The sequence below is a fragment of the Gavialis gangeticus genome, unplaced genomic scaffold, assembly GCF_001723915.1.
Source record: "Gavialis gangeticus isolate Ggan-Ray unplaced genomic scaffold, GavGan_comp1, whole genome shotgun sequence".
Taxonomy (NCBI): Eukaryota; Metazoa; Chordata; order Crocodylia; family Gavialidae; genus Gavialis; species Gavialis gangeticus.
Window position 1 is genome coordinate 112,839,294 of NW_017729025.1, and position 27,157 is coordinate 112,866,450.

Here is a 27,157-nt window from a genome sequence, read left to right on the forward strand (position 1 = left end):
TAGGGAGTGTGTGTGTGTGTGTGTGTGTGTGTGTGTGTGGGCAGGGGCAGTGTGTGTCTGTGTGGTGGCTGGAGCTGTGCATGTGTCAAGGGGCTGTGTGTTTCCAGGGCCTCTGTGTGTGCGCGGTGGCAGGGGCTGTGTGTGTGTGCATGTGCGTGTGTAGGGGCTCTGTGTGTGTGTGCATGAGCTGCGTGTGTGTGCGTGCGCTGGGGGTGTGTTTGTAGGCAGGAGCAGTGTGTGTGTGTGTTATGTGGTGGCAGGGGCAGTGTGTTTCTGTGTGTGTGTTGTAGCATGGGTAGTGTGGGGGGGGGCAGGGGCAGTGCGTGTGTGAGCGTGTGGGCAGGGGCAGTGCATGTGTGAGCGTGTGGGCAGGGGCTGTGTGTGTGGGGGCAAGGGCAGTGTGCGTGTGTGTGTGCACGTGTGTGTGTGTAGCCAGGGGCTGTGTGTGTGTGTAGGCAGGGGCTGTGTGTGTGCAGGGACTTTGTGTGTGTGAGTGTGTGTATTGGCTCTGTGTGTGTGCGCGCGCTGTGGGGTGTGTGTGTTTGTAGGCAGGAGCAGTGTGTGTGTGTTATGTGGTGGCAGGGACAGTGTGCGCGTGTGGGAAGGGGCAGTTTGCGTGTGTGGGCGGGGGCAGTGTGTGTGTGGGCAGGGCAGTGTGTGTGTGGGTGTGTAGGCAGGGCAGTGTATGTGTGTAGACGGGCAGTGTGTTTGTGTTGTGTAGGCAGGGCGGTGTGGGTGTGTAGGCATGGGCAGTGTGGGGGTGTGTGTGTCTGTGGTGGCGGGGCAGTGTGGGTGTGTGTGTCTGTGGTGGCGGGGCAGTGTGGGTGTGTGGGGTGGCATGGGCACTGTGTGTGTGTGTGTGTAGGCAGGGGCTGTGTCTGTGCATGGGCAGGGGCTGTCTTTGTGTGTGCATAAGCAGGGGCAGTGTGTGTCTGTGCACACGTAGGCGGGGCAGTGTGTGTGTGTACACAGGGCAATGCATGCATGTAGGCAGGGCTGTGTGTGTGTAGGCAGGGGCAGTATGTTTGTGTGCACATGTAGTCAGGGCAGTGTGTCTGTGTGTGTAGTCAGGGCAGTGTGTGTGTGGTGGCAGGGGCAGCATATGCATGTGTGTGTGTAGGCTGGGGCAGTGTGTGTATGTGTGTGTTCATACGGTGAGTCCCACACGCACACCCCACCACCATGTCCAAAACAAAATTTAACCATCTGAAGCATTGTGGTAAATTTTTGAGTTTCAGAGCCAGGCTTGCAGAAAAACAGAAACTAAGAAGAGGGAGGAGGGAAAAGGCAGGGAAGGACTGCTCTGATATTGACGTCTGTAGCTGGCCAGTGTCTGCCATCTGTCACCGGCGTACCTTCCAATACCTGCTGTCATCCTGTGCGGGCCTCCGGATCTGCATGCGGGATGACAGTATGCTGCCACTGCCAGCAATTGATACTAGTTTTGCTTTGAACAGTTTGAGGTGCACTTTCACAAAAACCACTGCACTTATCTCCTTGGAACTTGGCAGGCTTCATGGCCTCAGTAGGAGCTACCATCCCTGCAGTTTTCACCCCACTCTGCCTTCCCACTAACACGTCACGAGTTTTGCTCTGAACGATTTGAGGTGCAGTTTCCCAAAAATTCCTGCACCTATCTCCTTGAAACTTGGCAGAAGGGGCTACCATTCCTGCAATTTTCATCTAAATGAGGCAAGAAATGACTAAGTTATAGGCATTTTGGTGATTCCTCATTATAGCATATGGCTGCATCACTGAAACAGCATCGAAACTCCAAAACAGATTTGGCCGAATTGTAACAGAATAGTGATCCAAACACCAAAATGAATCATTGTCCCTCCAAAATGGCCGAATATAAAACCGAATCAAAACATAGCTGTTTCGCACAACCCTACCCTACACCCACACCCCCTCATACACCCCAGCCACCCTCCCCCACACAGCGCCCCACAAACCCCATCCTTACCCACACACCCACAGCTCCCAACAATATACAAGAGGAAGACTTCATTTTAAGCTATTGTGCAATCACTTCTGTGTATGCTATGCAGACGTATGCAAATCAGGACAATAATATTTTTTGAAATCAAATTAATGCATGCAGTAGATGTTTGCTTTTTAGAATATAATTTGGTATTTTTCTGGTTCCAAGATGGCAAAACCCCTTGCTGAAAGGAGTACTTCTGGGGACAAGGGGAGGGACTTTGGGTGGCAAAGGTCAGGGGCTAGGGGTAGGGACTTTCAGTTACAAGATGGTGACCAGGGGGCAGGGCACCTGCAGGAGGTGGGGCTACCCATGAGCTACCCATGACAGCTTGCCAAAACTCAGTAAGTGGCCCTCCACCCAACATAATTGCCCGTCCCTGGTTTAATGGGGTCAGTAGAAGAATTATTTTTCTTAGTCAGTGCTTTCTCTCCCTCTCTCCATCTTGAATATAGCCCATTGGCACATAATTGTATTGTTTTTGTCTTGTAGTCTATGTATGAGAGACAGGGTATTGCTGTGATGCCACCTACTGTACCTGGGAGTCCACAAGGTCCTTTTCTAGGTATACCTCGGGGTACAATGAGAAGACAAAAATCCATAGGTAAAATGCCATTTTGCATGTTAATTCAAATTGTGCTTAACATGTTTATTGACTTCAGTTGTTTTGTACAGTATTTTGGTCCAATTTTCTTCAGCTTAAGCAAATTATTAATTTTGATCTAAAGTTCAAGAGCAAAATCAATTTACATTAAACATCTTACAGCTTTTGCTTTGATGACTTCAGGGTAGTTGCTATGGGGTGATAATCTGATCCCTGCCTATGTTAAGTTATTTTTAACAAGGGAGCCAATGAAAGAATGAAAAAACGTGGAAAATACCTGTTGTGGTAAATTAGCTGCATCCAAGAATTATTCAGACAGTATGATTGATATGAAAATCCTATTATGCTATATGTTCTTCAGTAGCCACTTTGCCGGTCAAATGGAACAAAATCTTGGGCCCTTTTTCACTTGGTGATGATTTCACTAGTTTTGGATGCATTTCTTGTTAGCTCTGATCATCTTTACTTAAAATATTTTTTATATATAAAGTGTAAGTAAACTGTGCTAGTGTAAAGTTAGTTAGCCAAATTGCCCTTCTATGGATCTACCTCACATAAATACAACATCTTTAATACTACTCTGAGCAGTTTTTGCCCACTTTTCAAAACCACCAAATCTTTGAGACAAGAAATATGTTTGCCCTGATGGCATGTAAAACAAAAGCAGTTGTCTGCAATTCAGTAATAAGCTTAATTTTATTCCTGTAGCATCTTTTTTCTATTTGTAGGTTTGTGGAAATTCAGTGAGAAAAGAATTGTAATGAGCAGTAAACAGCCAGCCAGCCTTTTTGATTATTTCTGATATGCTTTGTGCCTTGCAAAATATGCTGTAGGATCTTACGTGGCATCTTTAGTGAAAATAATATATAACAATGAATTTCAGTAAAGGGCCACATTCAAACTCGTTGCTGTATTTATCTTCTTTTATTTTATTTTAGGAATAACAGAAGAAGAGCGGCAGTTTTTGGCTCCTCCAATGCTGAAATTTACCAGAAGTCTATCAATGCCAGACACCTCTGAAGATATCCCTCCTCCCCCACAGTCTCTACCCCCTTCACCACCACCACCTTCTCCCTCCTTGTACAACTCACCCAAATCTCCTACATCAAGAAGTTATGGAACAATTAAACCTGCATTTAATCAGAATTCAGGTTCAAAGGTTTCTTCAGGTAGACCTGAAAATATGGGAACCATGATAAGGGAGAAAGGAATGTATTACAGAAGAGAACTAGACCGTTATTCTCTAGACTCTGAGGATTTATACAGCAGGAATGCTGCAACTCAGGCTAATTTTAGGAGCAAGAGGGGTCAGATGCCGGAAAACCCATATTCTGAAGTTGGGAAGATAGCGAGCAAAGCAGTGTACGTGCCAGCCAAACCAGCAAGGAGAAAGGGAATGCTAGTGAAACAATCTAATGTGGAGGACAGTCCAGAGAAGACCTGTTCCATTCCAATTCCAACCATTATTGTGAAAGAGCCGTCTACCAGCAGCAGTGGAAAAAGCAGCCAAGGAAGCAGCATGGAAATTGACCCTCAGTCTTCAGAGCAGCCTGGACAGCTCAGACCTGATGATAACTTAAATGTTAGCAGTCCATTTGCAGCAGCCATTGCTGGAGCAGTAAGGGACAGGGAAAAGAGATTAGAAGCGAGACGTAACTCTCCAGCTTTCCTTTCTACTGATTTAGGAGATGAGGATGTTGGGCTAACGCCCCCAACACCCCGTCTGCGGCAGTCGAAATTTACTGAGGAAGGTATGTTTAGTAATGAAGAGAGCTTTAGGCAACTTATGTCACCCTCTCCCATTCCCACACCTAGAGAGCCTGAAAATCTTTTTAATAGCAGTGAACCAAGCAATCAGACTGATGCAAGGACGGTAAATTCTTCATCCAAACCAAAAGGTACTGAAAACAATGTGGTGGTGGTAACTAAGCCCACCAATGTGCCAGGTTCAGATAATTATGTTCACCCACTCACAGGAAAGCTATTAGATCCAAACTCGCCTTTAGCGCTTGCTCTCTCTGCCAGGGACAGGGCCATGAAAGAACAGACTCAACAGATTCCAGGCAAAGGAGAAGCAAGTAAAGCAGACCTTAACAAGCCACTTTATATTGATACAAAGCTGAGACCCAATATTGAAACTACATTTCCTGTGACTGCTACTGTTACCAGACAAAACACACGGGGCCCACTGAGAAGGCAAGAGACAGAGAACAAGTATGAAACGGACATGGGGAAAGAGAAAAAGCCTGAAGAAAAGAAAAACATGCTGATAAATATTGTGGATACTTCACAGCAGAAGTCAGCTGGTTTGCTAATGGTTCACACTGTAGATACAGCAAAGTCTGATGACGCACCTGAAGATGAAGAAAAGCAAATTGAAGCAGAAGTGAACCCTGAAAGTTCTTCACCTGAAGTGCCAGAGGGCAGTGAAGAAGCAGAAAGTGGCTTAAGTGTATCTGCTACACCTGAGCCACCTCCATCACCATGCAAAACTATTGTAGCAGCTAGTTCTGTTGATGACCCTGTCATTTTGCCTTTTCGTATCCCTCCACCCCCCTTAGCATCTGTTGATATTGATGAAGAGTTTATTTTTACTGAGCCATTACCGCCTCCTTTAGAATTTGCTAACAGTTTTGATATCCCTGATGATCGTTCAGCTCCGGGTTCTGCTCTAACGGACTCACTTAAGCAAAGACAGAATGGCACACCATCACCTGCTTCATTTAACCCCAATCAAGCAACAAATTCCTTAGATAGTAAAAAGCAAGTGGGTCTTTCAAACTGTTTGCCTGCCTCATTTCTGCCACCCCCTGAAAGCTTTGATAACATCACTGACTCTGGGATTGAGGAGGTGGACAGTCGCAGTAGTAGTGACCATCATTTAGAGACAACCAGCACTATCTCAACAGTGTCCAGCATCTCTACCTTATCCTCTGAAGGAGGCGAGAACTTGGATACCTGTACAGTCTATGCAGATGGGCAAACATTTCTGGTGGACAAACCCCCAGTACCTCCTAAGCCAAAAATGAAGCCCATAATTAACAAAAGCAATGCACTTTACAAAGATGCGCTAATTGAAGAAACTGTTGATAGCTTTGTTATTCCTCCACCTGCCCCACCTCCACCTCCAATCAGTGCACAACCCAATATGGCTAAAGTTGTACCACAAAGGACCTCCAAACTATGGGGTGATGTAACGGAGGTAAAAAGCCCAATTCTCTCAGGCCCAAAGGCTAATGTTATTAGTGAATTGAACTCAATACTACAACAAATGAACAGAGAGAAATCTTCAAAGCCAGGGGAAGGACTGGAGTCACCAACTGGAACAAAAACTGCAAGTCTCAGTACAAGGTAAATGTAACTACAAAGCTAAAAATAAAATCTATGCTGGTTTTCAAGATAAAATTATTCTGTTTTCTAAAATACTAAATAAAAGTGTACTATTGAGAATTTACATAAGCAGGCTTCCAGTGTAAGATAATGATAGTGCTATTTTCATGTTAGTTGTTAATGTGCTAACGATCATCCTAAGGTACTGCATATAGTAGTGGACATGTTTTTGTTACTTTTCTGGTTTCAGAATAAAATAGTGTCTATTTTAAAAAGCCCACTTCATGAAGCTTCCTATTACATCAACATCTCTAGGCTTCTAGGGCACTTTTACATGTCCTCCAGGGATGTGGCTCCAAGAGCCGCTCTGATTAAAGCGCCACAGCATTTCATATATTAGCATCCCTGTGCTTCAAAATGGCAGCAGGGTTGAACGAGCTTTAGTTCAAGCTGCCGTTTTGAAACATGGGGATGCTAATACACGAGATACGGAGGCTGTCTCCCCTAGTTACAAGGCTCAGTTGACACTTTCTAGAATTCCACCCCTTTAAACACTCAAATACCATCTCTTTGCATGCGCTTCTCTTACAGAAGATTCAATCACCAGCCGAAGCAGGCAACAGAGCCAACAGGCTGTTTACGATCATTTCTTTCTATGTTAACCTACATTCTCGAGGAATGTAGAAGCAAGAAGATGTTATCCTGCACTCCTAATTGAGGCAAAATTCATAGAGTTGAAACTGAATGTTGCCTGGGAAAGGAAACCAGGAAACCATGCGACGTGGAGTGTTGATACATGATGCTTACTCCATGGAAACAGCAGTTAAAGTGTTGGGTGCCATTCTATTGTTGATTATTGCACAGCGAGGCCTACTGTAAACAGAACAAAGCCAAAGTTAGAGGGAATGGTTGTCTAGAACTGGATTTTCTCAATCAGTGCCTCTGAACACCGTGTCCAGAGACCATCCGTTATTTCTATGGGAATTATTTTGGTTTATATTTAAGAAGGTGTTTGGCTTCTCACTAAAAATTGTATTTATATTACAGTGCTTGCATATTGGTGTTTAACAGTTAAATTATTGAAATTTTATTCAGTTGCTTAACTGAGGTGGTAAAGACTCACGTTTTACTTAGATTTACTTCACACTTCCAGCATGCCATTTGATTTAGGAAGGTCACTCAATTAACAGCGTTATACTTAATCTTTGGAGTGTGTTCGGACATAAGCTACAATGTGATTTTATGAAGGTCTTTTATTGAAAACCCTTCACATTATTTATACTAACCCTAAGGTTGTAATTTACTAGTCCCTATATGTTATTTTTTTCTGTAAGTTGTTTGGTATTGTGATTTTCAATTTTTTTGCACTGAACAATTTGGGAAAGCAAAAAACTCCATGGGGTCAGGGAACTTGTCAGGTCAGCACTATTTTTGTAATCAAGTCCATCCGTTTCCAATAGGTACCCTTACAGAATTAAAATAAAGAGATCCCACAGGACAGCAGGCATCTTTGCACATGTATACATGTGTTTTATTATATAGGACATATTCATTCTAATTATAAATGAGCTGGTAAAACCGAAAGAACAAGAGTATTTTAGCTCTAAGCCATAGGGATGTACAGAGATTCACAGGTAAATGTATAAGTGACTTAAATTTTACTAAAGCAAATATAAGTAACGAGATTTAGCTGTAATGGGGACATAAAACTATACATCCTAAATCTGCACAGAAATTAATTTTGTTAATCTCTGATGTACATTATCAGATTACTGTAGTTGTCCCAAAAGAGATGTGAAAAATTGGGCTATATTTTGTAGCTGGGAGGATGTCCCCTTTATATTATGAAGAGTTTTGGCCTTTGATAGAACTACTGACCTACAAATACATCTTTGACTGTAGTGCTATTAATAGCTTGACCTGCCCTGCTGGGTAAAATTGCATTATTTTTGAAAATTCTATGCAAAAAGGCAAGAGCACTAAATTGCAAAAAAGATTCTATTCAAATAAATCTTCCTAGAATTATTCTTCTGGGTAGGCAGTAGCCCCAGGCTTAGAAATGGCTCCCCCTCCTTGGGTACATAAGGGAAATGATGAATATGGCACTGTGGCTCCATTAATACCAAATGATTGCTGAGAGCAGTATTATCTCAGGCTTCTGAGAATGGCAACCAGTTGCACTATTCGTGTCTGTTTGATATAAATTGCTGAACTGGTGACCACAGAGGATATTATAAGAATCATATACAGTTTTGGAATGAAAAGGTAATTAAAAAAAACCCCACAGGAATGCCTTCACTGGACAGAGAATATGAATCAAGTTTTCTGTTCAAATGAAAGGTCTTAACACATACAACACAAATACAGTAAAAAGTTTCCAAAGAGACCAACATGTATTTGTTGCTTAATTAGGGTGATCTTCAAACAGAGGGGCAGAAACTGAAACTGGTACATTTGAGCTGTGGGCAATATCTTAAAACAGGAAAACCTGTACTCATAAAATAAGGATTACTTGAATTAATTTCCATTTAAGCTAAAGTGTACCTTTTTAAAGCGTTTCTTTATGAGTCTCACAATTTTCTTCCTGATGTCTTCATAACTGCAGTAATTTTTAAATATACAGTGCTTGCTTTCTTTTCCTGTAGTCATAAGAAACCATTACTGTGCCCGATTTTCATCCATTTAACGTATTTATCTTCTGTATTTTAAACTGATAATTATTTTCCAGATGATGGTGGTTACCTTCAGGATCCTTGCTACACAAAAATGTGGAATAATAACAAAGTCGTGTGTCTTGCCATCCATGTTTATTTTAAATTAATCAGAACTGTTAATTTCACTGGAAATCTTTGAGTCAAAAGTAACTGCTGCTTTTACAGTGAAGAAAATGAAATATAGAAGCAAATGGAGATTTTTTTTCTCACAAGGAAGAAAATTAGACTGCAAGTGAAACTTGGAAATAATTTTTAAAACAAGTTATAGACCTAGGAACCAGTTTTCATAATGCATATCATCAAGAAGGGGTACCCCATAGGTGGCTAGACTTTTAGAAATAATGGCTTACTTGGGAAGCTTCAGGAAATATTTACATATTTTTCACCTTAGTCTTTTTATTATTAATACTTATCTAAGAAAAATACAGAATGAAATTTGAAAATATGATCTTCAGGGAATGTTAATATCCAATGCAAAGGGCACTTCAAAATATCAGTATTTATTCATAGATTCATAGCTGTTTGGGTTGGAAGGGACCTCAGTAGGTCACTGAGTAAAAAATAGTGAATAAGATAAAATTGCAACCTGCTATTTCTTTAGAAAAAGAATCTAAAGAAGGCTGAATAGAGGCTGTGTATACACATTCAAATAATCTTGGACAGTTCTCCCACATTTATCTTGATAGAAAAACTTACCCTGAGCCACATGTACAGACATTTGAATGCAGGTGCTCTGGAGAGCTTTCACCGCTGACATGTCAGCTTGGGGTGGGCAGGTTAGAAGGGGGCTGTGCATACATCTCAGGGTGCTGTATGTGCTCCCTTAGTCTGCTTGGCAACAGATGGTAACAGTGCATACAGCATCCCTGATTAGCTGACCCAGGCTGCCCATGGTCAACCTGTGTTTCCCTGCAGCACAATATAGGGACTGTGAAGGGGGGAGTGTTCTGTCTTCTGGAGCAGTAGAGTCTACAGGTGTTAATACTTAGAAGAACTCCAAAAAAAAATTAGAGGCAATCTTTATCAGGAGGTCTTTCTTTGGGAGCAGACCCCTCACCTGTTGCTTCTGCACAGATTCAGAATGTCAAGCTTGATACAGCCCTAATGAAGCTTTGCCACTGGTGTTAAGTGTGATGATAAATTTCTAGGAGGGATTGGGAGGAAGAGGAAAAGAAGAAGTGAAAGTCTAATAGCAACCCTAAGGGAACAGAGAAAGGTCATAGCTGTCTTGCATCTTGCCAGCCATAATGCGTGTTTGTCTAGAAATGTCAATTTAAAACTGCATTTCTAATCTGCAAAGTGCCTATATACAAAGAACAATACCTTAACTTCTGCCAATTTGTGTACATTCAAGTCAAATGTTGACTTTGGGGACAAGTACTTTTACTGTTCTTACAGAAGTTCTTTTAGTCAGGATTGGAGTATTCTGCTTGTGCACAACCAACAGAACTGTTAACTAAATTTCAATTTACTTTTGACCCAGGACTTTTTTCTTACGGACATTACAAGTATTATGAAGGTGCTACAATACTTTACAAAAACTTCATTTTGGAGTGGGGTGGGGATTGCAAAATATTAGACAACCCTATATTCTACCCTCCGAAATGCCCCCTTTTTAATGTGGTATTAGAAAGAGAAGTTATCACCTAGATAGCATCTCTAGATTCTAGATATTACTCAAATTAGCTCTGCACAGCTAAGAACAGATGTCTTATCTATAAGGCTTACTTTAATTATGTACTTTGTAGCTGTCATACCTGTAGCTCAGCCATGGTCATTTTATCATTTCACGGTGTCAATTGAAGTGTTAAGATAATGTGGTGGGGGTATTAAATAATAGATAATTAAGGGAGTGTAAGTCAAAGAGCATTATGAAATATAACCTCTATATGTTTTCTGATAAATGAGGACTATGACGAGGCTATTCTGTAGTAATGAGTAGAATTTCCCATTTGGTTAATGAATACCAGAAGGAACTTAGACTTATTTCTTGTTAGAGTAATAATTTTATTCTGGGTATTTGTGGTGGCCCACTGTCTGCCTCAAGACACTGAGTTTAAATGTGCCTGAACAGACACAAACATGGAGCACAAGAGCATTTGATCAGGAAGTTCACCTGCTTCTCAACTCTGTCTCCTTATTTTGTAGGAGAAATGTAGGGTAGAAAGACTTGGAGGAGGAATTTGAAGGATACAGCGGTTTAAGTGATACTGCTAAAAGAAGAAATTAAGTAAATAATTAGGAGAATTGAATCTGGACTGTAGTCCCATCTTTACATCTGTAAAACATCAAAATCAAATAATTTGGGTAAAATCTATAGTGGACATTTCTGCCTGCATTAACTGATTTTATTCCACAGCTCTCCTACCTTAATTGTGAGTCCTCCTTTTTCACCCACTCTCCCCCAAAAAAGAAGTGTTTTGTTCTAGGGCTTCTATATGAGCCAAATATCAAAAATAGTAATAGTTACAGCTTCCACTTCCAATCATAAATTCTGTCTCTGAAAACTGTATGTTCAGGCGCAAATCAGTTGTTTGGAAAGGAAGCTTCTTTGTAGCTCTGAGAAAGTTACTTGTTCCTCCCATCATTTTCTGCCCACCACCATATACACCCACCAGTATTGGGAGCCAAGGTTACCAATACTATAAATTCATTTGAAAGCCTACAAACATTTGCATGGAACTGATAGAAGAAACAGGAAAATGGTTCAGGGTTTTTTGGGGGGGCGGAGGTTGCTCTTTTTTAACCAGGTTAACAGAGCAGTGTGTGGTCTGCCTGTGAATCAAGTAGTTGCTTAGCAACATAATGATCAGTACAACCTGAAGGATCCAGTGAATGATCTCAGTGTGATTAACACAGAATAAACTGAAGCGGCTGTGAAGAAGGGGAAGAAGAAAGCAGCAGCACAGCCCATGGTGGAAACAGCATCACTCTGCCATGAGCTTCCTTAACTGCTCCGGTCTGCTTCACAGTGCTAACAAGGAATAATTAGTGGCAACTGCCACTGTACTTTGCCGCCTCCATACCCAAAGACCAAATTGTTTTGTCTTGGGAAGAAACAATTTAAATTTTTATATAGGGTATAATTCATCTCTTGCTGTGCGTTGTGGAGTGGTCTGATGTTCTTTTTGGCACCAAGGGCTGATTCTTTGGGTTTCTTCAAGTACCCTTTACTGTTACTATACTTAAGAAAATTTGAATATGCACCTTGGATGATTGAGCTGTATAGAGCAATTAACCAATAGCATGTTCATGTTTTTACTTGACAAATGAAATTCCTGTTTCAAATTTTCTCACGTGTCTCAATTCTTCATAACATTTATCTAGAGAAATAATATGGTTTTATTATAACCAGGTAAGGCAGAGTTAAACTAAACACTAAGGTTTACATAGGAAATAAAAATACACATGACCAAGCATGTGGAAACTACAGGTTTTACTGGTTATTAATCCCTTCGTTTTGTTTTATTTTTTAAAACCTACAGTCCGTGTATGAACTTTTGTTTACTATTGTGTCCATTAATTTAATTTAATTTTGTTGATTGTTTGTCGGCCAGTTTCACAGGATCAGTTGCTTTGTAAGTATTTTTTTTTTTTTGCAGTGTTTCAGTCATTCCATTTTGTCATTTTTATTTGCTTTCATGACTGCTAACAGAAGAGGTCACGCTGAAGTGCTATGAAGTAAGTGACAACCAAGAAGCGTAGTTTATGTTGTGCTTTCTGGTTTTTTCAATGTCACTCATTGGTTCCACAATTTATTATCTTTGTTAGAAATTGCAGGCTATTTGGATTAGTTTTAGCAAATCCAGATATGGTGGCCATTTCAGAACCTGTGACCTACAGAACATTAAAAATAAAAGTCCCTTGGAGAAAGATTCAAACAAAGACTTTAATCTAAATTTGGGCTCCTGGAGAAGTCTGGTTTTCAAATGTTTGGAGTGTTTAGGATTTCAGAGTGTAGTTGTTGGGGTTTTTTGTTTCTTAGGTTACTTTCATATAATTATTCTATTAGATAGAGCTGTTTACTTCCACTTTTGAAATGACTTCACACCTATATTGCTGCAGTATTTTTATTCACAGCATTTCTGTCAGATTTTACACAGGCTATTCAATAATATGATCCCTCTGTTGAGTTTTGGGCAAGTAATTAGCCAATGCAATTCAGCAGGTTAATGTCAGATGGTGATTCAGCAAGTTTTTACATATGCAGACATGTCACTTCACCATTTTCATAATTATCTGCTTTTTTATGGGATTAACCACATAAAACACAATGAATATGAGCTATTTGATGAGAGATCCATTAAATTTATACTCGTCCACTTGACAAAATAGTTTCATATGATTTTCCTTAGTGCCGTTTTGTGTGTTAAATTCTGAAGACAAGTCACAAGTTCATAAGAGATTATTATATTTAAATATTACAAGTTGTTTATCAGGTGCAGCCAGGCTCTCTTGATATATTCTGCTTGCTTGTAGCTTTGATTCTTTCTCTTTTATAGTTCTAGCCCACTCCTGATCTTTTCACGTACAACTCGAGAACAAACTAGCCACACTTGCTGAAACCATCCACCTTCCCCTTATCCCAGTGCATTTTCCTAGCCAAAAACCATTCATCTGCTACTAACTACCTGCTTTTTTGGTCCATTTTCCCAGAAACCCACAAATCTGTTATGAGTATTCCATGTTCTCACTGAAAAAGTATCATCTGAACAGAGATCTCCTTTCAAACAGCATCTCTGGCTGTTCCTGAAATAACTACACTGGTTATGTACAGGTGTTCCTTTTAGATCCACCTAACCAGGGTTAGGTCAATCTAAATACCCAACCATACAGGCGTTCAGAGGCCTTAATTCAGCCAAAAAATGGCATGCACATCTAAGTTTGTGCACCTTGATCCCGCCCTCCCAATTACTTACATTGGGCTCCCTACATAGCTTCTAGCAGTAGTGAACAGCTGTATGGCTTCGGGGCTATATTTAGGCAGCTGACATTTGTACGTCAAAAAAATCTCTGTATTCTACCAGCTACCACGTCCACACTTATCCACTGTCCCTCACACAGATTGTAAATTCTGCTTCATTTTCTTCCCCTCCCCCTAACCCAAGCACTTTCACATTGAGATTTGACCTGATCTGAGTGGCTAACACAATATTGCATTAGGTTTTGAATCTCTCTACTTTGTTGTACAACCTTGCTTCAAATATCCTCATTTTATACAGGACTTGAGTCAAATCTCAAGGTTATAGGTAGCAAAAACAAAATAATTTTGTTTCGAAAATCAGGGTTTGAAAACCCTTTCATACTGTTCTGTTCTGTTCTGTTCTGTTATATTGTATTGGCTCTATCTTTTGCTAAAATTATTATTATTATTATTATTATTATTGGAAGAGCTTTGTCACAGAGTGCAGGTCTTTAGGCAAGGCAGAGTGTAAAAATAGCTCTAATGAGAGCATAACAGACTTTTTAACAGAAAAATGCTGTCTGCCACTGAATCTCTTTAAAAATTAAAGATAACGGTATATTTAAATCCTGAAAGTATGATTCAAAATAAGCTAATAAGAACTCTTTTTTGCAAGCCATGTTTTCTGCTGCTACACATGGAAAATGCACCATTGTGACATAGTAATTATATATTGCGATTATAATATGAGACAACATAATGTGCATTGCAATCATTGCAGTCATTGCAGTCACACACAAGTAAATGTTTACAACAAAATACTACCATATGCAGATTCTTAATAGGGTAAGATTTATTTAAAATAATTATCATGGTTTTCACCTTTTTAACTATGCAATAAAGGGGAGAATTCAGCCTATAATTTCTAATGAAATTTGGTTTTAGGCAGGAAAATACCAACATTTTACTGTAAAAGGTGACTTAAGGAGGCATAAGAAAGCACCCTTTCTATAATAATTCACATAGTAACATATTTACCAATTGGAATTTCCATAACTTCCTTATTGAACTGTTCTCGATTTTTCCCATTGCAGCAATGTACCACAGAACAGTAGGGAAGTGGTATGTAATCTCTTACATTGAAGGTATGGCTACATTGTAGACTGTTGTATAAAAGAATGTTACTATTGGAAGGATAACAGTTTACATTATTTTTTTCTTAAAAGAAAAAATATTGGTAGTTAGTCATTTTTTGGGTGTACTTTATTGTGGGGTGTACAGTGATCACATGTCCTATACAGCAGCAGTCTCCAAGATGTAACAGCTGAAACAAAAGGGGAAGGATGGTTTGTTATTTTAAGGCATGAGGACAGGAGAATCAAAGAGACAGAGTAGAGGGAGGAGTAGGGAAAGTTTTTCTTACCCTAGGGCCCGGGACAGATATTCAAAAAGCCTGAGCCGGAATTGATTCAGGCTTCACTGGTTAGTTTAACCTGACTAAGCTAAATCACTTTTTAACTGCACAGACATCCCAGAAATTCAGGCACATGCCTGCAGTGGCTCAGGCTAGAAGTTGGGGGGTGCTAGAGCAGCCCTTCCTTCTCTTCCACAGAACTGAGCTAAGCTGAAACATGGCCAGGCCCTGGCAGGATGCTCTGATTAGCCCAGCAGGGAATTGGTAACAGTGTTTATCACCCCATTAAGAAAACAACAGATGGACATTCCCAGCTACTTGTTGATTCTGCCTGTTGATTCTACCTGTTGACTCAGCACGGACTGTAGCCAGCATGTGGTCTGCTAGCTAATACACAGATACCTCTCATCGAGAAAGAGAGGAGAGGGGGGGAATTCCTGCTTAGCAAGGAGTGATAAGGGAGAGTGGGGAAGCAGCCCACAGACTGTGCCAAAGCTGCAATCAGGGAGCAGAAGTGAGGGGCCAGCCCTGCTGTGGAGCAGAGAGCCCTGCCCTGCCCAGCCTGGAGAGCATACTGGGATGCTGGGGGAGTCTGGTTTATCTTAAACCAGCAAGGGGTCTGGGACAGACATTGCATAAATCGGTTTGACCCAAGTCAGTTAAGTCTGATACTATATTCAACCAGATTCATCTCAAACCGGTTTCAGCTATTTTCAAACTGGTTTATGTGCACTGAACATCTGTTCTGTTACAAGTTTAAACCAGTTTCTGATCACTTAAACTGGTTTATGTGTATTATCTGTCCCTAGCCTAGTAGGTGATATTAGTAGAACATCATCCTAACATTTTTCAAAGAGGTATCCTGTCATGCCTTATTAAGACATAAGATTTTCATCTCATAACTATAAGTAAAAATGAATAAAAGTAACTTGCTTTTCTTAGATTGTGTATTACTAATAGTTTCTTCCCCCATTCTTATAATTCCCTATCATTGTTTGGACCAAATCCTGGATGGCATGGAAAAATTAGGCTCCAAAAAATATTGCAAGGTTTTATCTTGGTCAGAGTACAGTAGTATGAAGTAATGTATAACTTCTAAAACTATTGCCCCTGCTACACTTTAGATAAGGGACTGATCCCATAATTGTTAAAGTAAATTGCCTGTTCCTGGTAAAGACATTAAGATGGAAATAAGCAGGTCTATTCATGTGAATACTAACTACACAAATAAGTAAGGATCCGCAAAAGCAGGTCCTGAATAATAACGTACATTCTACTAAAAATGGATCTGTGCTGGTTATGCTGGGCACCCAGGGCTATTTGCCATAGCCCATCCACAGAACGTGGAAAAGGCCTAAGCCTGCCAAAATAAAATGTCAAAGAGAAGGATGTGTGTTAAATTCAACAGTGCCAAGTTGCAGGTTTCTAGCTCTGAGCAGCTAGAAGATGCCTATGTGAGACTGGGATTCAGCCTAGAGCCCTTCCCTAGAATTAGGTGCCTATGTCCATCTCTTTTAGAATGGAATGACAGGCCCAGTCTTTACTTGAACAGAGACATAGTTAGCCCTGTTAGTCTGATGTCAGGTAGGAGGCAGGATAGATTTGCATCTTATAAACTAACCAAAATAGAAAAATATATCACAAGCTTTCATGGGCTGAAGCTCACTTCATCAGATCCTGTCTACTTTAGTTAGTCTATAAAGTGCAAATTTACCTTTCTGCTTTCAAACTTTTCATTTAAGACAGAGGAGTAGGAGATGGCAATGGCACTTACTTTATGGCTTGGAAACCTCACCTGAGAGATGATTTATTGGCTCTGGTTCTTGCTCTGAGGACTGTTTGTATTTTTTCTGTTGACTGAAGGAATGTTTAAATATTTTACATTAAACATCTGAATCCAAGATTCCCATATCCAAATGAATGACCTGACTACTAGTTTACAGATTCATGCACTGGCCCAGTGATTCTGGCACAGTTGATATGAATGGAAATGGGTTGTGCTTGCTCTGTTCTGTATTGAACTCAATGCTGTCTGTGTGCTTTAGGCTCAAACTTAACTTGAGAATCCCTAATAAAGTTAGACAGGAGATGTGCACCAGATCACCCACCCCTGCCAAGACAGAGGCACAGAAGTAGAACTCCACATGCCTAAGATACGTTTCTGGAAAAACACTTAGGGCATGGACACACAAACAAGTTACTGTAAATGAAAGCAGAAATTTACAGTGTGCCAGATGCTCTGTAGCAAGTGCCTCTATGCAAACTGGTACCTTGTCATAGATGAAAACTCTTGGCCTTTTGGCTAAGAGGAGGCTGGATGGGGGCATCTAAACCTCAGGCCTTCAGGGCTAGGACTTGCATGTAGGATGTCAGTCTGGATATGGGGAGTAGCTGAACCCCCCAGGCCTGGGGGCTTGGGGCTTGCACATAGGATGCTGGCCAAGTTGAAAATACATGGTCTAGGGTTACTAATAGGCAAGTTACTGAGCTTGGCTCAGCTGGATTTGGAATTTAGTTGGCTACTGAAATTTTTTTTTAAAAACTTTCCTTGAGGGGAAAAAGTACAGTAGAGGGTAGATTTCATTCTACAGAGTATAAGCATGCATACAGACAGCTACATGGAGTTGCTGATGAGCAGTATATTCCTGCCTTCATGTAACTCCCTGTAATTTATTTCTGTATTCATTCCTGGGTGCCTAGGAACAACCAGATTCCTCAGTTGTTAGATGAAGGTTTTGAGGCTCATGTGCTTCAGCAGAAGTCAAATAATTGAGACTGGATCTAATGCATGCTGTTAGTACACTGCATATTGTTAATCCAGATGTTTTCTGTTTAGTCCACTGCCCATGCAATTAGCTTAAATCTACTATAACAGTTCTTATGGTAGCTAAGGTTTATAAGTTAAGGTATGTGTTGCTTAATGTTTCATTCAGACAATTTTTCCAAGATACACATAGTCATTCTAGTATTGTGCATGAAAATTCCCAGAGCACATCTTTGGGCATTTTTACATATGCGGTAGGGGTGGGAGAAGGGGGCTTTAATTAAAGTGCCCAGAGTGTCTCGTGTATCTGTGTCACCACTCTTCAAAATGGCGGTGGGGATGCTTCTAAACCTCATTCAATGAGGTCAATGAGCTTTAGATTAAGCGCCCCTACTGCCATTTTGAACCACAGGGATGCTGATACATGAGATGCGGGGGCTGCCTGGAGCACGGTAATTACCGCACTCCAGCAGACTTGATTTAATTCAGTTTGCTCCTATGCGCTGTAATTACAGTGTTTCAGAGCAGCCTCCTGGCTCGTATACAGGCATTTCAGAGGCTTGTTCTTCGGACAACCAGTCTATATTAAGGGCAGAGAATTCACGTTGAAGATGCTCAAGAAGTTTGCAAGATTAGGCAGGTAATCACTAGTGCTGTGCCTAATAAACCAGTAATAAATTTTGATTTCACTTTTAACCAAAGACGAAATATAACTTATCGCCACATGGTATTTAAGTGGAAGAATGCATTTTGATCATCTAAACCTAAACAAAACAGCAGCACATTGGGAAGAGTAGAAAACTTGCTGTTTAAATTTGTTTTATCAGCTAATTTTTATATGGTTGAACCCTTGTGGTAGTTACAATGAGGAACCTGTCTGACAGAAAATATCTAGCAGGAAATGTTTAAAAAATGGTGATAGGTTGGCATAAGGGATAGGTAACAGGACCGGAGCATAACTACAGTGGGGAAGATGGGGCACCAGCCTGGACATCGACTATTCAGGGGATGCCACAATGTCCCCCCCCGGCCAAGATGTTCCCCTCGTTGCCACAGCAGGGGCAGCCTTGCATAGCACTGCCGAGCCACGAGAGCTGGGCCAGCACAGTCCTGCACCCAGTGTATCTGGGCTATAGGGAGCCAGTTGGGTGACCAGAATAGTGCTTTGCCCTCCCCTACACACCCCCACACAGGGAGTCTCTGCCACAGCAGACACAGCTCTGCACCCAATGGCATATTGGGGCAGGGAGGGTAGGAACTAACAGGGCATCAGGGGTCGCTCCTAGGGCATTATTGGGCTGCTGTTTCAAGCATCAACACTGCTACAGCACACATGGCACTTTTATTAGGCAGCCTTTTGTTCATTATTGTTATTAAAAAAGCGAAGCCTTTTTAATGGGGACTGTCTTAAGTTGGCCTTTTGCTCTTAAGAGCCAGCAGGGCTCACGGGTGTAGACGGGAGTTTCAGAAACCTGTTCCATGTATAAACAAAATCAAAAAATGTATTAAAATCCATTGAACATTAGATTTCTATAAAGAAGCCTAAATAAATAGCATGCTTGAAAGAAACTGTTTCAGATGACATACTATATTTTACCCGCCTTATTACACTATGTACAAAATTGAAATCTTGATTTAATTCTACGTGGAAACAAGCATAAAAGATCTAATCACTCCCTGTCTGCTTTGTGAGGAAATTCAGTTTCTCATCTATGCTTCAACCAGTCCTATCTAGAGCTAATACACAAAGGTGCCATGTGTAACAGTTTTTCACTTAATGTTGAGTTAACTTATAGTGCCCGTGTAAAGGGAAGAAAATGTAAATTTGTTGGGTTTTCTGGAATTTTTTTAGCCACTTTTAAGCAAGAGTGTTCATGCTAATGAAATCATGGCTTACCACTGAGTGTGTTTCATGGAAAAGATTTCTGTGGTACCTTTCGGGTGCTAGTGCCTGTAACCTGACCTTGTAACAAAAATTATATTCATTTGTAACAGATCTCTTACAAACAGAACTTCCTTTATTATTCCAAAGCCATTTTACCTCTGTTGATAAAGAAAGGTTTTGGGGGGTTGGACCTTTTTGTTTTATTTTGGGGTTTTTTGTTTTGTTTTTGCTTTATTCAGTTTTCAGTGTGTCTGAATGTTTCCTGTTTATCATTTTAGGAGCACAGAAGTCATGAGTACTGTCTCAGGTACCCGAAGTACAACCATCACTTTCACTGTCCGGCCTGGAACCAACCAGCCGATCACACTGCAGAGCAGGTCCCCAGACTATGACAGTAGGACATCAGGAGCAAGACATGCTCCAAGCCCTGTGGTTTCACCAACAGAAATTAATAAAGACATCATGCCTGCTCCTCTGACTGCTTCTGCTTCAGCTTCATCTCCTTCTCCAACTCTGTCTGATGTATTTAGCCTACCCAGCCAGCCTCCTTCTGGGGACTTATTTGGCTTGAACACAGGCCGCAGCAGGTCTCCTTCCCCCTCAATATTACAACAGCCAATCTCAAATAAGCCTTTTACAACTAAGCCTGTCCACCTGTGGACTAAACCAGATGTGGCAGATTGGTTGGAAAGTCTAAACTTAGGTGAACATAAAGAAACCTTTATGGACAATGAAATAGATGGCACCCATTTACCAAACCTTCAGAAGGAAGACTTGATAGACCTTGGAGTGACTAGAGTTGGGCACAGAATGAACATAGAAAGAGCTTTGAAACAACTACTGGACAGATAAGAATGGCTCCTTTTGCCTCACAAACTTCTCTTCATAAGTAGAGATGGGCTGGTACTGAAATACCTAAAATGCCTTGGCTACCTGCGAGTGCCAGCAAAAGAAATTGGTTTAATTTAGCTCCTGGTACTCAGGTCATGCAGACTGCATGTTTAATGCCCAAACACGAACCTACATAAATGAAATTAATAGGACCATTTTATTTTGAAGGTGTGGAGAGAGATGAGGAAGAGAGATAACTGTTAACTTTAAAAGTATTATCTATCCATTAATAATGCCTTTCTGCTGGGATCAGAACATACAAGTTTCTTTTTCATTTACAACCATAAACATTTTACTTATTCACAAAAAGCACTATACTGGTTTTTAGTTCTTGACACTCTTGTCATATGCTCTTCTAAAAATGTTGGGCTTTGTTTTGTTTTGCTTTGCTTTTTATATATGCATGGTCAATGCTTCATTACTTTTTAAACCATTTTTATCACATATAGGTGCTTGATTTCTTGGTAAAGGTGTTTGTGGTATTGGGGATTCTGGTTTAAAGGCAACTTTTGTTCTGCTTTACTTTGGTATTTCTTTATTTCTGCATTTACACTTAGGACACTTCCAAGGTGGCAGAACAGCGTTCTACATATGCTCTATGGACTTGATCTGTAGTAGGTGGAAGGGAATTCTCAGTCAAAGGTGAAACACAATTAAGCTAGTTTAAACTCAAGATACCCATTTTTCAACCAGGTAATGGCTACTAAGGCGCAACATATATTTTAATGGTATCATAGTGTTAGTCGATGACATGAAGTGCATTCTTTAGATGTTTTTAATCAGATTTTCAGACATGTCAGGCAGGATCTTAAGAGACTCATCATGTCTGAAATCTGTCTTAAAAAAATCTAAAGGATGCACTTCATGTCATTGACTGACTATGATTTCATTAAATGTATGGTGGGTCTTAGTAGCTGACTAGAAAATGGGACTGTTTTAAATGGATATCTCAAGTGGTGATTAGCCTTTCTTTTCAATGTTCCCACTGATGTTAATAGAAATTTTGCCTCTGACTTGTATAGGATCAGGATTTGGGCCTTTTAATAGGAATATGAATATTTCAGTAGGTGACCATTCTACTGACCATAGTTTTGTTTTGTTTTTTGAAGGCTTAATGTTTGAAAGGAAAGGGGTTGAATATTGACTGGCTGCTTCTTCAGCAGAGCTGGGGTTTTTTTTCCAGGAGAGAGCATCCATGTCATTGATGCAAAAATTTGGCCCATTTAACTTTTTTTAAACAGAAAAAGTTAACAAGTTTCTCTCTGTTTCTGATCTTCTCTTGAAATCAACACATCTTAAATTTAGCAAGTTTTGTAAATTTTACTTTCTAAATAATAATATTCAATGTATGCATGGTAGGTAAACTGTGTGTGGGCAGCCAGATTTTTGCCTACCATGACAGGTTTTCCCACACTTTGAAAGGTACCTGAATTCTCTTCCCTTGATATGGTCCAGCCTATCTCTAATTTTTTCCCTTTGTTTTTTTTTCTTTCTATCTTTCTTTCTTTCTTTTTTTTTCCTGAAAACCAAGTGTCTAATTAGGTCTGCAACAGCCCTAGAATGAGTACATACAGTTTAGCAATTTAAATATCTTTCTTTACTGCAAGTTTAAATAGTTGTACAGATAGTTTATAAGCACAATATTTTAAGAAAATAAGTGGCTGGTCTACTGGGCAGCCTTTGTGCCACTTCAGTGCTAGAAAGTTAAAAAGAAAAACAAAAAAACTTTTGTGGTTTAATACTATTTCTGTGGAATAACTATAAAAGTCTCAACCTTTTTAAAATCAACCTCATTTGGATGCATCTGAACCAGCAGAGCTGTGTTATATTTTCTATCTTTGCTAGAACTTCTTCAAAGGAGGATGAATATTTCTTCAAAAGTGGTTACAGTAAACAATGCATTGGATACTCACAAAAAGCTACTATTCAACCTCCTTCCCCCTTTCTGGAACAAGTCTTTTGACTTAACATCTGTTGCTATAATATATTTGTATTTGAACGTTCCAAGTAACCTTGTAATAAAATTGAAGTATTAAGGCATTTTACCTTCAAGAGTACTGAATTTTTCCATAGTTAAATGAATATTGTTGTAGAGAACAACGGTTTCATTCAGATATTCAGTAATGGCACCTCAAGGCCATAGAATACTTTAAAAAGTGTAAAAATGGTAATTCAGCCATCATTGTCTTCCATTTGGTGATGATACAGAATTCAGTAAGTAAACCACTAATGCCATGCTCCTTTTTGTTTCCCTGAATACAGTTGGTATTACCTCTATAATATGTGCCAGAAAACACATTAGATAATATGGTAGTAAAAAAAATGTAGAGGATACTTTTAAGCTACTTTTTCATCACAACCTTATTGTTGAATTTAGGTTTAATGAGTGCTGACATACACAGTAAATTACAGCAGATGGTAATCCCTTTCTTAAACAGGTGTGTTTCTTGCTTATGTATCTTTTCAGGCACTTAAACAATAGGTACAGTATAATTAGTAGAAAAGAGATTAAAACATTTAAAGAGCTAATGAAATTGTTTATTTTTACATGTGTCTTAATGAACTAAAGGTAATGAGGCCTGAAAGGACCTACTTTTACCAATAAAATACACCTCTGCCAAGATGAATTGGTCTCTAGCTCTGTTTGATTTTTGCTACAGAAAGCAATAGTAACAGACACAACATTGCCTCCTAGTATTTTCAACAGCTTTGGAAATTTTGGGGGTAAGGGGTGGGAGGGAAGACCCTGTTATTACATGCTCCTATGACGGTGGGAAACAAGGTGTTAGAGCTCTATGAAATATGTTATGATAATTCCAGGTTTTAGGATCAACTTTTGTTTATATACTGTAATTTAAATAAATTGCATTTACATGCCTAGTTTCTGTAATATTTGTGTATACAATACCAAAAGCTCACAAGATGTAAATTGTGTATAACTGCACAGACTCCTTTCCCTGGGTGTCTGGAAACGTTTTAAGTTTAATTCATATATTATAAAATGACTAGATGTGACTGTTGATTTACAGAATTTACATATCACAAACGTTAATTATTTGTGGTACTTAAGTTAATAAAAATAGTGATTTTTCTGAGTTCTTAAACAGCATTACCCAGTTGATCTGGCAATGATTATGTGTATGAGCCACAAATATTGATAATTTTCCCATTACATTTTTTTTCTTTTCTTTTTTAGATATTAATATGTTTCTCGCTATAGTTTGTGTAACAACTTGTGTTCACGTTATCTATGTTGCTGTAATTTTTGTGCTTTAATTCCTCTTATTTCGAATTGATTAAAAATCAAGCTCCTGTAACTTGCACTTTCCCCAATCCTTAATACTCTTGTATGGCAACCAAAATTACTGTAAGAAATAAATATAATATTGCACTAAGGTTGTGGTTCTGATTGCCAACAGTGAAAACTGTCTGAATTTTTATTAAAAAGAAAAGTTGCCAAACTTGAATTCTAATGTTTTTGAAAAAAGCTTAAAATGCTTTAAGTTTATATACCTAATGTGTTAATATTTAGTTGATTGTTAGAAAAATTGTTTGCTCTAGCTTGCCTTTCCCTGTTAAACATGTTTGGGGTTTTTTTAATGCTGAAAGATACTTCACTGAATTTCAGATTCATATAGAAGTTTTGAAAAGGAAAGAATTTATTTTTTGCCTTGAGGTGGATTTGAAATAACCATTGATCATTTTTCTGGAATTGAGCTCTGCCTTTATTTTGGTTTTCTCAAATGAGTCTCAATGAGCAAGCAAGGCACTGAGTCATTTGTCTGTTCTGAAACTTTAGTAAAATCCTGAAAGGGTTTCTGTAGACAAAACCAGCATTAAAAGGGGGAAAAAATAGCAGTGCTTATCAAAGTTCATAAAACCTATGATAAAGATTCTATCACTAGAGTCTAATAGCACTATGGATGAATTGGACTTAAAAGTGGGAAAATTTTAACATTTTAAGTCTTTTTCTTTATCTGTGAATTTTTTCTATCTTTAAATTTTGATGCATTGAAGATTTTTGGTTTTGGGTTTTTTTTAAGATACTGGAAGTACCAGTAATACTTTAACTGCACTCATTTATATGAGAGTCATAACTACTATTACCTTTCCTCCCTTGGATATTATTCTGTTCCCTCATTTCTCATTTTATTTCTTTATTGTTTCTCCTACTTTTTTTTCTAATATCAAAATGAATTATTTAATGACTTTGCTTTATTAAGAAAACTATTGAGAAACTTGTTTTAATTTAATTTAATGTATTTTACTGATTCAATGAAAAAATTATTTCTGTATCTAAGTATTCATGGGTTTTCACATTAGAAGTAATTGTGCACTGTGCAACTACAGCATGCTGTGGAACGCCTAATGCCACATGGGTAAAGTAATTAATCAGAAGATTTGATCATTGCTACTATTATCCACATTGTATTGGTGTTTTTTGTTTTTTCCTATTGTTCCTGAAATATGTTTCTGCATTACACAGTTGTTACTCTTATGTCCAAAACCAGGAGGAGACATTAGTAGCACTGTACAATCCGGAACAATGAGGTTTTAGTAAATTATATTGCTAAATGATGCTTTTAAACACAAAAAAAAATGGGGAAAGTGCGCCTTGCATGTTTTGAACCTGATCTTTCTAAAATCATGTTGTACTCAAATGAAAGAAACGTATTGTCAATAATGTATTATTGTAGCTGAGAAAGAGTTAGAAAAATCAAACTGCTATTAGGTACTATTCATGAACCCTTTCTCAATCATGGAACTGATTTAAACATCATTTAAATTCAAACAAAGTACGATATAAAGAAAAGAGAAATAAGTTGAGTTTCAGTTAATTTCCATTAAATCTATTTCTATACCCAAGTTACTTAGTTGATGTGTACTGTATTTCAATAACAAGCTAAACAAAAATAGAATACATAGTGGATTTCTGCTGTGAAGTATAAAACTATCACATATTAACACGTTCCCTTGTGCTGACATCTAGTGGCATTTGTTCGACATAACCTCAGAACAATATTTATATACAGACATATTTTACCTTTATTTCTTTGGATTTGTTTACAATACTTAACTAATATGCATTTTCTCAACAGAAATTCATTCATCTAAACTAATTATTGACAACTGAAAAAGTGTGTAAGTCAAAAAACAAGGATGAATCTATCACTGTTTTTCAGATTGTTTCCATGTGATCATGATCCACTCATTTTGTGTGTTAAATGACCCTCCAACTTCAGTAGACATGGGTAGGGGTTTTTTTAAGTGACAAAAAGTTTAAATGCATTTTGCTTCCAACATCACAAACCTTAGACCAGTTTTGAAACATCACATTAGAAACAACCCAATGCAACAAGTTTCTCATAAAGACTGCAAAAATGCTGAAGTTCAGTGTGTACAGGGGCTTAGTTCAGTACAGAATAAAAGCAGGCCAAGTGCCAAATTTTGCTTGAATTTTGAACCCAAAGTTCAAGCTTTTTTCATGCCTATCTCTAGAAAGAATGGGCTTGTGCATGTTTGCATATTTGCATGCACATACTTTCTAATCAGTGTTGCCAGGTGTAAAATAATTAGAATATTTCTACAACAATTTCAACCATGGTATAATGTATGATCAATAATAGTAAAAATATGCAACATTTTCACATTTGATCATTTTTTAGGAAGTTAATTGATGCACTATATGCAAAAACCCAAGTCAGTCTCAAGAAGGTTTAACTAACTTTCGGGCTTGCTGGGGGGTTTTTGTTTTTGTTTTGTTTTGTTTTTTATAATTTGTATCCAAAGCCAAATTAGCCAAAACTAATTCCAAATCCAAGAGTCCAGAACCGTAAGTGGCCCTGCTACTGGCAAACATCCTCCACCCATACCTGGGGCTTCAGATGTTTCCAAATCCTTTGCCAGGCATCCTACTTGCAGGCTCAAGCCCAAAGGCTTGGGGTTTGGATGCCCCCGAGTTTTGCTTCCCCTCAGCCATAAGGCCCTCGGAGCAAGCAAGGGAGGAGACTCCCATTTCCATAAACTGGGTTTAAAGCTGCTGCACCTTGACAGGTACTGAAGCATGCCAGCAGAGCAGTTCTCCCATAGGGCAGTTCAGGAAAACTGTCTTCATGGAGACAGATGCATGGTATTTCCCTTGCCAAGTTAAGAAGCCACTATGCTTTCTCATGACCACTTGCCTCAGAAGATAGAAATGCTTCACCTTTGACAAACCAGTTTTCATTCACTCACTGGCAACTTACAGTGTGCAATATAAAGCAAATAAGAAGAAAACATTTAGTGTGCTTATTTGCTTACTTATTTACATCCTTATTTGCATAATTTTAAGTGTATGGTAGTTTTCCAGCAAATACAATAATTTTGAGCTTCCAATATGATAGTTTTATATTTAAGACCTGGCAACGCTGATCCTAATATGTAGCTTCCTGGATAGCTTTAGAAGTTAGTGTGGGCAGTTGCGTGGGAGACAGGCACTTCCAGTGTTGTCATAAACACTGCAGAGTTACATATCCCTATTGCCTTGATATTTTAAACCTCTGCAAGGAGCTCTTAATTTGTCCTGGATAACATTGGCGTTTAATGAACTTATGAGTAGATAACTTTTTCATAACTGAAGGTTATCTTTACTTTGATTTCTCAGCTTCTTTAAGCATTAAGAACTGCTT

General features: G+C 39.1%; 1 protein-coding gene across 4 annotated transcripts in view; it reads left to right on the forward strand.

Moving 5' to 3' along the window:
- SHANK2 (SH3 and multiple ankyrin repeat domains 2) overlaps nt 1–24,144 on the forward strand; it is an 856,646-nt gene extending 832,502 nt beyond the window's left edge. For all 4 annotated transcript variants that reach the window (XM_019519421.1, XM_019519422.1, XM_019519423.1 and 1 more), the window contains 3 exons: nt 2,477–2,588; nt 3,527–5,939; nt 19,877–24,144. In XM_019519421.1, coding sequence (XP_019374966.1) covers nt 2,477–2,588; nt 3,527–5,939; nt 19,877–20,450 — 3,099 coding nt within the window. In that variant the 3' untranslated portion in view covers nt 20,451–24,144. The remainder of the gene's footprint in view (nt 1–2,476; nt 2,589–3,526; nt 5,940–19,876) is intronic.
- The last annotated feature ends 3,013 nt before the right edge of the window (nt 24,145–27,157 follow it).